Source organism: Dermochelys coriacea, chromosome 2 (assembly GCF_009764565.3).
Source record: "Dermochelys coriacea isolate rDerCor1 chromosome 2, rDerCor1.pri.v4, whole genome shotgun sequence".
Lineage (NCBI taxonomy): Eukaryota > Metazoa > Chordata > Testudines > Dermochelyidae > Dermochelys > Dermochelys coriacea.
In genome coordinates this window covers 23118956-23131141 of record NC_050069.1, presented here as the reverse complement: position 1 = coordinate 23131141, position 12186 = coordinate 23118956, and the positions used below count along the sequence as shown (strand labels likewise).

At 40.2% G+C, this 12186-nt stretch overlaps 2 protein-coding genes across 6 annotated transcripts in view; one reads left to right on the top strand and one right to left on the bottom strand.

Moving 5' to 3' along the window:
- The window catches only part of ATAD2 (ATPase family AAA domain containing 2), a 94168-nt gene that overhangs the window by 68376 nt on the left and 13606 nt on the right, over positions 1-12186 (bottom strand). For 4 of the 5 annotated variants that reach the window (XM_038390812.2, XM_038390814.2, XM_038390809.2 and 1 more), the window contains exons 2-6: positions 8745-8887; positions 7546-7595; positions 6260-6422; positions 4307-4409; positions 3046-3133 (exon numbers count right to left, since the gene is read on the bottom strand). In XM_038390812.2, the coding sequence (XP_038246740.1) occupies positions 3046-3133; positions 4307-4409; positions 6260-6422; positions 7546-7595; positions 8745-8836 (496 nt within the window). In that variant the 5' untranslated portion in view covers positions 8837-8887. The remainder of the gene's footprint in view (positions 1-3045; positions 3134-4306; positions 4410-6259; positions 6423-7545; positions 7596-8744; positions 8888-12186) is intronic. The other variant, XM_038390810.2, reaches the window with a different exon arrangement.
- Positions 11623-12186, top strand: part of NTAQ1 (N-terminal glutamine amidase 1) — a 41526-nt gene continuing 40962 nt past the window's right edge. Inside the window, exon 1 of the mRNA XM_043507390.1 lies at positions 11623-11653. The gene's annotated coding sequence lies outside the window, so the exon portion shown is untranslated. The remainder of the gene's footprint in view (positions 11654-12186) is intronic.

Sequence of the window (12186 nt, the reverse complement as noted above, 5' to 3'; positions counted from 1 at the left end):
TTACACTGAGGCATCTTAAGTTTGAAGCCCCTTCTTTGCAAATATCTGAGAAAACCATAGGCATGTTAATCAATCTGCCTCTGTCAAGGGCTTTTATTTTGGGGAAAACAAACTGAGTACAGCAGATAATTCAGAAGGCAGTCAAACTAATTTTCAAACAAAAAATAAATTACACATGTGAATGCTACGCTGGGAACTTGGAGTATGGGGAGAAGGGTTTGGGGGATTTGAGGAAAGAAGGGGAAAAGGTCTAGGGGCTCAGGCAGATTGGGAGGGAGGGATGGGGTGGGTGGCCAGTCAACACCACAGTCTCCCCCCCAGGTGTGTGCCAGGATCTTGGCATTGGGGGAGGGGCTGGGGGAGAAGGACCCCGACCCTATGGGTGGGTTGGAACTCCTCTCCCTGCCTCTACATGGGCTCTGAGGGCTATGCCTTTCTAAAGGGATCAGAGGCCCTCTCCCTTCCTCCTGTGTGCATGGTGGGATCTAGGGAGCTCCTAAAAGTAGATCAAATTAAACTTCTGAAAATCAGTGAACGAAGAGTTAAGGACATGCCATCTCACATGGGGTAGAGGGGCTTGCTGTGGGAGAAAGCAGCCAGCTTGAAGGAAGGGGGGCAGAATGGGTGGGCCTAGGGTACGGCCAGGAAGGCCTGGCTGCAGCAGGGCTGAGGATCCTGGCTGGGGTGGGACACAGTTGGGGCTTGGGACCAACACAGTGTGCACACAGGTAACACACAAACCTCCAGTGAGCTGCTGCCAGTGATCTGTGTGCATCAGCAGAGGGCACCAGACAACAAGGAGCAACTTTTTATGCGCAAAGGGCTTACTGGGACGGAAAGGGAAGGCTGAGCTGAGCTGAAAAGGCTGGCAAGGAACCTATATGATACGGGAAGGGAGAGAAGAAGAATGCCATGCCAGGTCTTCTCTCATGCTCTTTAAGTTACTGTTACCAACATAAAGATAGATTTAGGCAGCTCTAAATCCTAAAACATATGATGACAAATTATTTAGAGTTTACAGGTATAGTACAAAAAATATTTTTAATATTACCCACATTCTCCAGGAATTTGTTAAATAGCTGATCTGGGACAAGAAACTGATCATTTCTACTACTACTGTGTAAAGAATAAGGGGAGAAGAGGAAGCACAATGAAGACATGAACACGATTAACCTCTATGATGTATACTGTGGTAGTGCCTAGAGCCTTACACCAGATCAGAGCCCTAGGGCCAAATATACAGAGCCAGATATACAGGAAAAGATAGCACCGCCACCTCAAAACCAGCATGGAAAGAAAGGTTTGATCTGGCCATGAAAATAATTATTTGAATAAAATTCACGCAAGAGTTGACAGATCTACATTCGTGGTTGTATGAGATTCTAAATGAAGAACTAGCTTTGTTTTCTCAAAAGCTAGTAGCACAACATCAGTTTACATTCAGAGAGTTACTGCAATTTTTTTTTTAAGTGAAAGCTTAAATTCTGCAAAAATTGATTGTCTACATCCTTCTGCTCACTGGAGAAAGCTTCCTACTTTTCAAATTGCTTTTTCAAGCCTTTATTAGCACCGCAGCATTATGTGCTGAAAATTTTATGTAACAAGAATTAGATGTGGGGTGATTCAAAAAGGCACGGTAAAATATGCCTTAAGATATAACACACAAAAAAAATCTACATTAAAAAACACCGAAGAACTGCTGACATTTAAATCAAATTCTGAATGTACGTACACTGGAGAAATAAAAACATGTACTGTTGAAAAACAGCTAAGACGGACTGTGGGTAAATATAGTATGACAACAAGCGTTCAATAGCCATAGTTGCAAGAGAACTGGATCTTGACTTAATAGGAAATGTAAGAATGAAATTTCAAATATTTTGGTTTTGGGTATATTTGAAATTTAAAGTCTACACATGCAAGATCTCAAATTGAAAATAGCATTCTTAAAAGCATTTTACATTACAAAAGTGAAAAAAAACACTGCGTTTCAGTACTTGGCTGGAGCGATTCAAGAACTGTAAACAGAGAATCTAGAACTAGCAAGCTGAATTTACTTTTAGGACACTAAGTTCCCTTTTTCTGATTAATGCCCTGAGCAACTTCCTTATGCAGAGGGGACAGAAACTCCTACCAATGTGTTGTGAAGAAAAAAAAAAAAATACATCTACAACAGTATTCTCAGCATCAGCAGTTTCAATAGTTCATTTCAACAACACTGGCTCAGAATGAAAAAGATTCTGGATATTCAAATGTGTATTGAAACTATGCTTATATTCTTCTAGAGCAGAAATGGGCAAACTACAGCCTGCGGGACCGTCCTGCCCGGCCCTTGAGCTCTTTGAGCCCCTCCCCCGTTGTCCCCACTCCCCGCAGCCACGCTGCCACACGGGCAGCAGTCTGGGCAGGAGGGCTGTGCACTCCTGCGGGGCAGCATGGCAGCATGTTTGACTCCAGCCAGGCGGCGCGGCTACCAGATAGGCCGCTCAGAGTGACATGGTAAGGGGGCTGGAGCCGGAGGGTCCCAGGGGGCAGGCAGGGGATGGTTGGATAGGTGTGGGAGTCCCAGGGGGCCCGTCAGGGGGCAGTTGGATAGGGTGGAGGGGGTCGGGGAGAAAAGGCGTGGGAGTCCTGTCGGGGGGGAGGGGGTGTGGATGGGGTCTGGTCACAGGCCAGGCTGTTAGGGGAGGCACACAGCCTTCCCTACCCGGCCTTCCATACAGTTTTGCAACCCCAATGTGGTCCTCAGACCAAAAAGTTTGCCCATTCATTTTCTACAGTGCAGTATCTAACATTTTGCTACTTTCCCTTAAGATCAAAGGGAAGTATGACAAGCTTTATTTGGAATATTATTTCTACTTTGTTCAAGGGACATCTCTTGCCTCTATTAGCTTGTGATATCAAGAAAAGATGGAAGCTTGCAATTGCACACAAACACAGAGAGACATGTTTTATGAAAAAATTTCTGTAGTGTAGAACCCTTCAACAGACCGTATTAGAAAGGTTAAATACAAAACAACAAAGAAAATTAAGATAAATGGTGACCTGCACTGCCATCTTGATTATCAGTGGTTTCTTCATCAGTTCTTTGCTCTCTCTTTTGCTTTCCTCGAGCGTACATATCAAGATTTTCCTAATTACGGGACAGGGAAAAAAAAAAACAAAAAAACAAAAAAACCAAACCAAACCAAAAAAAAAAAAAACAAAAAAAAACACCCAATTATATACAAATTTGCACATGCTCCAGTCCCTGCAGCATGAACATCCTATACATAGAGCAAATGTATCAAGGTATTGCACATGCATAAAAGGCTAAATTAAAGTGTGGTTGTACTTAGCAGAAGAACTAAAAGTGGCTTTGGAAGGCTAAGTTTATTGTGTCTTAATATTCACATCAAGCATATGCCATTTCAGTTTATGTAACAAATTAAACTCAATCAGAAAACTATGTATCAGAATACCTAATATTGAGCAGAATAAATGTTAAGTAATCTAAGAATTAGAAAAGGCCCATCTATTTAAAGTCAGTTCATGTCTTCTCAGCTAGCACCTTCATTCACGGACAATAAAATTAGGAAGGAGGATAATCACCACCCTGAAAACTTCTTCCTGCACCAGTGAAGAGTATGGAGCTGCACACGTAAGTTGCAAGTTCCTCAATTGTATGTATCTATCTTTAAGAGACTATTTTAGTGGTAACATATCAAGATGTAGCTGGCAAAGAGGAACTGAAACCATAGCCATAGCAACACACACACAGGAAAAAGGTGGCTTTTTAAAGCTATAAACTTTCCAGTCCATGTTTGCTTTAACCAGCAAAATAGGATAGAAACTGACAGCTGAGGGTCAATGCTACAACCAGTAAACATATTGGTTGCGCTTATGCACTGGAAGCCTGATCAGCTAGCAAATCTTTTAAAGATTTCAGTCAAGTTTTTTTTTTTTTTTAGTTTTTAGTAAGAATCAAAGTTTTAAAAGATTGAAACAATTGTTAGTAAATACAAAATATCCATTCAAAAGTGGTAATAAGGCTATTTAGAAGTTAGAACATAAAATACTGGCATATGGCTAACAACATCTCACCGTGATAACATTATATTCTCTACGCCTCTCAATATAGCGAATATGAAATGCTAGACACTGTGGCTGAAAAAAGTGTCTCTGGTTACTAGAGATATCATGTATTATGACCATCATTATAGAAAGCAAAAATAAAAATGGTATTGGACAATGTTATTCTCTTTGCAACACTTCAATTATATTAAAAATAAAATACAAATAAACAACATTATGAGTGCATATTTACTTCCTCGGCATCATTGAACACCCCAAGGTCTTCCAAGTCTATCATTCGACGTCTACGCATCTTCTTCATGTCATCCATTTTTTGTAATACTGCTTCTGCAGTGCTGATATAAAAAGTGTGACATGTATGTAAGTTCAGACAGTATGAAAAAAATGCGTATCAGCATGAAATTTCAATATAATGTGCTTAAAGTGACACAGTCAAACTGATGAAACTTTTTTAAAAAACTTTTTTTTAAAAAAGTGATTATGCATGTGCTGCACCTGCCCCAACTGTTTTTGTAGATTTACAATCACATTTAAAAAAAAAAAAGTTTCCTTCCTCTGTCTACTGTGTGAAAAACCCACCTAAATGGGAAAAAACAAATTAAGACATTAGAAAAATATTTCTCTCAGTTATAGTAGTTTTTAGTGCTGATTATTCATTTAGTGCGATCACAAGTTTCAGTCAGAAGCATTATTTTAAATTGACAGTGTCCCTTTAAGAGACAACAGGACAAAATGTTTACTCACCCATAACTGTACTTCTAGACTTAGTATTGTTTTTCCATAGTTTAATTTACTGACATGCACCCTATTGCTGTTGAGCTTTGAGAATCTTCAGGAGAGCAATGCCCACTGGGGCTGCACAAGTGCTATCCTATAGCACCAAACATTCACAGGCTATAAAAGGAAGAAAATTCCAGCACTAATATGATCACTAAGCAAACCAATTCTTTCCTAAGCCAAAAGCGGAGCTCCATCACTTAACCCCCAACTTGTACACATGTGGCATGAGATCTATTTAGTACATAAGGAACTCCTGACACCAAGGAAGTTGCTGCACCAATCCATTACTGTCTGGATGTCTGCTACTTTGATGCCTAAGATGGTGACAGAAACACTAGGGTCCCAGAATCAACCAACTCCTTTCTTGGAATGGTTTATTCCTAAATCAGAATAAATGCGAGACAGTATTTGGTGTTTTGGTACCATGCGACTGGCTTCCTCATAACTGGCATTTTATGAGCTGAAGAGGATAGTGGAACCAGTTGTAGTTTGCAAAGTGGACTGGGGCCCTGGCTCAAAACAAACCTAGAGCCACCTCAACTTATAAGCAAGGGTTAGAACAGTGGTCCCCAAAACTTATGTTGCACCCCCTCCTTACCCTTGTCTGGACCCCCCCATCCCCCAAGGTTGGGGGTGTGGGAAGGAAGGCATGCGGACAGGGTAAGGGGGCAGAGGAGAGCTGGGGAAGAGTGGGGCTGGGTGGCACTCTCTCCTTGTCCCCCATGGAGGCTGGCCCGGGCCTGCCGTGCCCCCCGAAACGTTCCTCTGTGACCCTTAAGGGGTGTGCCCCCACAGTTTGGGGACCACTGGCTAGAGGTAAACAGGCTTTACATCAAGCAACAATCAGGAACAGGGTCTCCAAGGCAAGTTAAACAAAAGATGTATGCATCAGATTCTAAGGACATAAACTACACCTTTGAACTCAGTCTTGGTAGACCTTTGAAGACTGGATTAATCATAACTCTCCAGGGGCTAAAACCAGGGTCAAACTTGCCTAGCTACACAACAGTGAAGAAGAATAAAATATTAAATTAAAATGTCTAAAAATACTAACTACAGGCCAAGAAAAGTTATCCCAACAGGGAAGAAAGGCCCTACCATTTACAATTGACTACAGACAGGAAGGAAACGATGTGGTTGGGACCATACTGTCCTTTTATAAGCTTGGTTCTGAACACGTGGTAGAACCATGAGCAGGTGGTTGTGCATTCCAATAGGTACTGCATTATAGAAGGCTCCTGGAACTCAGCAGTATCGTAGGAACATAGATAAAGAATTCTCATAGTTAATTTATTTTTGGCAAACATTTTTAATAAGTTTAGCCCACATGGTACTCAAGCACATGCTTGTAAGTAAGCCTTTAGGGACCGTTTTACCATCTTTGAAGGACAGAAAAACCACTTACTTCGTTATAAGTTTGTCAAACAAAACAGATTGGTTTGTAGTACTATAACGGCTTCGCCTGATTCTGCAACTGCGACGCACCTCCACATCCCCACTCTCTCCATGGACTTGTTCAGCAGCTTTCACATCAGCTCTGGTTTTCAAAGATCTAGTGACTGGAATTACTATGTTTATAAATATACAATATTAAGAACATATTATTTTCCCTCAAATATGGAGAAAAAAAACTTACAAAAATCCACCAGTGTTGGACTTTTGTTTAAATACATGATTATGTGAGTTATTGTTATGACTGCAACTTTCAATTAAAATAAGTGGTAAGTACTTCTACACGTTATATTCTATACTTAGAAATATAATTTGTATCTGAGTGATTTTAAACAGATTTTTAAAAATGTAACCAGCCAAGTTAAGTATGCAGGTTATATTCTAGCTAAGAGCAAACTGGAATAATTATTCCCATCTTGCAAAACAGAACTGTGCACAATTTTAGTCTACATATTCTACTTAAGATGTTTTCCTTCATTGATTTATACAAAGTTGTATCATACAAATATTTTTAAATACCGGAGGCAAGCTACTCACAAGTAACTAGCAATTTTGGGTGGGTCAATCTATGAGTACTCAACTTCACAGATTAAAAGGGATTAGATATACAGAGGGTCAATGTTCATGCTTTCAGGAGATTTAATTTGTCTCAAGTTGCACACCCACATACAGACATACTCAAAATCTCAAGTCACTTTTGAAAAACCTGGCAAACATTTATACATGGCATCCTTAACCTCACACTAAAAAGGTATGCTTTTAAAATACTTACACACACACAAATAATCACTACTGTATCACAGTTAAAATTGTGCACAAGACAACCACTTAGATCAAAAACAAACACTTTACAAAACCTAAACTTGATTATAAACACATAGGTTTTAATTACAGGATTACCAGTTTACTGTAAACAATGAGAAGTTGATTGCAAAATCTAGAGGTTTACATATTCTAAGTGCTGTTCTTGGCTTCTATCATCATCATATGGATGCATATAAAATTCAGACCCCCTAATACTGCCCAACCAGTAATTTTCAATGACTGATGGAACACTGCATACAGTGTATTTTAGTTCTGCTATTAAAGTTAGTTGCCTGAAAATGAGCTAACAACACTTAATTTATTCAGCACTGCAGGCTGATTTCAAGTGAAACAATTCAAGTTAAACAAAAACACAGGCATTTGAAAACTTATCACTAACTAAAAATTGGAAAGATTTGTATTTTCTTTCTTTACCTGCTTTACAATCTTCATTTTTTTGGTCAGCCTGCAGTTTAGCCAACTGCCTATATAAAGAAAGGGGGAATACAAGAGTTATTGCACCTGCTTAATCTATTTGGGCATCAAGTTCCAGATTTCACTAGTTTAAAACACAGGGTTACGCAGACAAAAGATCTATTATTTTTATAGTGCTCAAAGACTACAAAAAGGATCGGGGTACTATATGCACATACATAGGTCTGAGAGAACATTTGTAATTCCAGACTTGGAAAGATAGAATTGATTTTGCCCCACTGAAGTGTTAAAGTTTGAAAACCAATTCTGAAGTTAAAAAAGGACTGATATGTGAAGCAAACATATACAACTGTGGAGTTTTCTGGCTTGACTATGGTAGATAAGGCAAAGAGGTAGTACAACCATCCTTATACAAGCACAGTAGTTACAGGCAAAAAAAAAAAAATTAAGTTATTCAATTGTAAGGTTATTTTTGAAGTGAACATTAAAATCCACTTGGCCATGGTACGCTCATCTTTTCTATTCCTTTTTAGTTTTAACTGTAAAAATTTAACAAAGCATGGTTCAAGCCTTATATTGCTCCATTCTCTGCTCACATGAAGCATAAACTGACCAGAAAGTAGATGGAAGAACCAGTTAGGCAGGAATGCATAAACCAAGTCAACTTGCTGCTAATGAATGGGGAAGTCTATTCTCAGCCACCGACAAGGACACAAAATATGACTGTACTGAGAAGGCAAAAAACTTCACCATTGAAAGTATTATCCCCCAGGAAGTTAAACATTGACTGTTAGAATAAAGTCTGCCACCTTAAATTAAAGGGACACTATCAGCGTATATACCACTCTTATGTCTGAAAAATTAACCTACCATTATTTCATATTACAGTTATCTACTACCGTAAGAAGATGATTTGAAAAAGAGTATCTTTATTTTCTCTTGCTATGTTCATAACAACATTGTGTATAATTAGTTCCACCTTCCCTGTTTGCAGGAGATTCTTAACACAGCAATGGAAGACACATTTCTTCCCCCCCCCCCGCCCCCAAAAAGAAATGCGTTTGTAAAAGAGCAAAAATTAGGAAGACTATTTAGGAGCTGATGGAATATTTCAAGTTACTTTTACTTCTCCCCTGCTTTAAGTGACTAGATTTCAATTTAACAGTAATTATTAAGAGACATGGAAAGAGAGCAGTTACCTTGTAAAGTGTCTTCCATTAACATTCTCACTTAACATTTCCATACTTTTGTCAAAGCTAGAGTCTGAAGAGTGCAGGTTACTTTTTCTCATTGGTCTTAAGGAATGTCTAGTGAAACATTCAGCTTTGCCAGAAGAAAATTCCTAGGAGATGACGAAAAAAAAATGTTCTAGTTTAAGCATGTACATTAGTAAAATGGAAAATTACTTCTTTCCTGCAATTTTTCATTCTAGGACCACTCCAAGTCAGAGTAAGTCAGAGGTGCAGTATTCTACATCGCCATGATCTTTATTCAGAGCCTGGGTTTAAGATTGCTCCTCAGGAAGAACCCTCTAAAAAGGATAGTATTTTTCCATTTTGGAAGCTATGAGTAGGTCACCGCTACAGCAGTGCAGCTATGGGTTCTGCAGCTGTGCCGCGGTAGCACTATGGCGTAAGTGCTTTTTAAATTGCCAGAAAGGATTAACTCCATCGATAGAAAAAATCCATGTCTCAGAGAAGCATAGCTAGGTAAAAGAAGAATTCTTCCATCGACCTAGCTGAATCTACACTGGGGGTTAGATGAACAACATAGGTAGGTCAATCCAATTTTTAAATGAATAGTTCTGAGGCCTAGTCTACAATTCAAACCATTTACAGCAGAGCCTTGACTTGAATTCCTGGAGGAACACCTTCTCCCTTTTTAAAATACTTAAGGAAGCAACAGCCAGGAGAAACCCTAAACATAATGCAATCCTCTGAAGGTCCGACTGTTAGACATGGAGGGTCCTAGAATGAAAATTCAAAGGGTAAGACAGAATTTCCCCTCTCTCAGTCCCCTCCATGGCATACAGTCTTCACTATGGGATGTAGAATGCAGTAGGTCATCTGAAGGGAGATTCAATTTACCCATGCAGTTAAGATTACTAGAACACCTTGTTTTGTAAAGCCTTCTACAAAACACTGCATCTGCAGGGATGAGGATGTCTCATGTTAGAGAAGTGTGGATGGAGGTCTCTGTGGTAGCCTTGCAGGCCTCCTCATAAGATGTGCGATCTCTGTTCTGAAAAAAGCAACAGTTTTGTGAACGCATAGTAATGTGAAGTTGTACCTGAGACGTTGAATAAATAGGCACATCTAACTTGTGCACTTCTACTTTCTGAGGATGTTTGGATTCAGTCAGAAGGGCAATAATACCACTTCATATTATATGACACTATAGACACCTTGGTGATGGAGGCCTGGTTAGTTCACAGAACTACTATCTTTGACAGAAAATTTGACTGAAGTTTCATTAAGAGCATACCAAGCTCTGAAATCCCAGTTGGACAAGGAGATGGTAAGCAGGCAACTTATTTCAGTCAGAAAGAGAATTACCACCACGTGGTTTTATTAGGACTCACAAGCCACAGATCAAGATGATGACAGAAATATGCAAACTGCCAAAGACTGAGAAAAGAGTGGTGATCTTCAAGAATATGTTATGTGATGGTGACGAGGGGTTGGATTCTTATAATGCAATATGCCTTGCTGACTTGCCCGCTAAAAAATGTTGACCCTGAACCCCAGGGTCAGGCCACCTTATAAAAAAAACCAAACATAGAATGTCCTTTATTTCAAATGATTGGTGTCCTTGTAATGCCAACATCTAAACCTCAGATGGCTCACAAAATAACATCCGAGATGCTAGGAGGGCTTTTTAATCACTTTCTCAGAACAACTACAGCTCCTTCCTCTGAGCTTCTCAGCTGATGGGTTAGTGGATACTATTCAGGATAGGTTCCTGTTGGCACTCTGTTGTGTGTGCATGGGTTTGCTGGGAGTTTGAGAGGTGGTTCCAGTTACACCTAGTTCAGGTCTGAGAACCCAGTCCTGAGAGTTAATTAGAAGTTGATTATATTCACTGTGGCCTGTTCCTTCATAATCTCCTTTACCATCTTTACTCTCAGTGATTGGGGCGCGGGGAGCGGGAAGAATAAAGGAGGTGGTCACAGAGTGACTGGCACTTCTAGGGCTAAGTGCATCTGTGCCTTATTAGTACACCCCAGTTTTGTTAACTGATTGAGCCTAGAGGAGGCACCTAAATCTTATAACAGGATGAGTGCCTTCTAGGAAAGGGAAATGAACTCCTTCTCTGAGGAATGAAACAGGAAGAGAAATAAGCATAGCTGGGAGCTCAATAGCAGCTGGAGAGTATTCCTAGATCCAGACAGGACCAGTTCAGGGCTGACTCAGCAAAAGCTGAGCTCTAGAAGAGGGACCGTGTGGAGCAGTCTGGAATTAGATGAGACTACATGAGGAGAAGGGTGCTGTGAAGCCCCTACACTTGAAGATTATTGTGAAAATATCCAAGGAGATTGGAGTTTATGTCCAGGTGCTTAAGTTGAACCAAAATGGAGGAAACTGCTCCCTTAAGGAGAAGCCTGCAGCTGTAAGAGACTGTGGCCCAGGAGAAGAGTCCTGGAATCTTCCCATCCCTCTACAGGAAGAGGGCTAAGGAAATAGCTGAGGAGGCTTGGAGTTCATATTCAGCATTGAACAACCTACGACTACCTCTGAGAAGAACTGTATTTGCCTAGAGAGAGGGCGAGACTATGAAAGACAGTTTGTCACCAGCGACCTGTAGGAGATGCTGCAGAGCAGGTCTATACCCCTTGACTGAGGCCTTTTTGCCACTTCATGAGATCAAAATCAGAGGGTGATTTAGATGTCTCTCCTCTCTCTCTCTCTCTCTCTCATGTATTTCAGAGTAGCAGCCGTGTTAGTCTGTATTCGCAAAAAGAAAAGGAGTACTTGTGGCACCTTAGAGACTAACAAATTTATTAGAGCATAAGCTTTCGTGAGCTACAGCTCACATCTGTAGCTCACGAAAGCTTATGCTCTAATAAATTTGTTAGTCTTTAAGGTGCCACAAGTACTCCTTTTCTTTTTCTCTCTCATGTAGTACCTATGATTTTTTTCCAAGCTGTAGGTGATTAACAGCTTTCAAACTGTCTGTAATCCAACAAAAGGCTAAATGATCTAGACTGCATTCCCCTGATTCTAAGTGCTTCTTGCCGAGACAGCTGGCCTGGATTTTCTTTCTTGGTGTAGAACTCTGGGGAACAGAGCATCCACTTCTGGATCAAACAAGGCTGCTTCTCTTCAGAAAGATGGTATACATACATACCATGTTCCTGAAGAGCCATCTGCTGAAAGTTGAGGGGTTTACTTGACAGTTCATAGTACGAGACAGATTATACTCCCTATCTACTTCTTGAGCTACATGTCCCGCCTTGCCTTGCCCCACATCACAATGGGATCCAGGTATGTTCCCCCTGCACAAGGTCTTCTATCTGGACCCAACATCACGTAGCTGTTAAATAATTAAGAATTACTTCACTAAAGCTGCTAGTACTAGACCTCTGATAAACTTTTTAATATACTGATTTGCTGTAATTACAGGCTAGATGCAAAGCTAGAA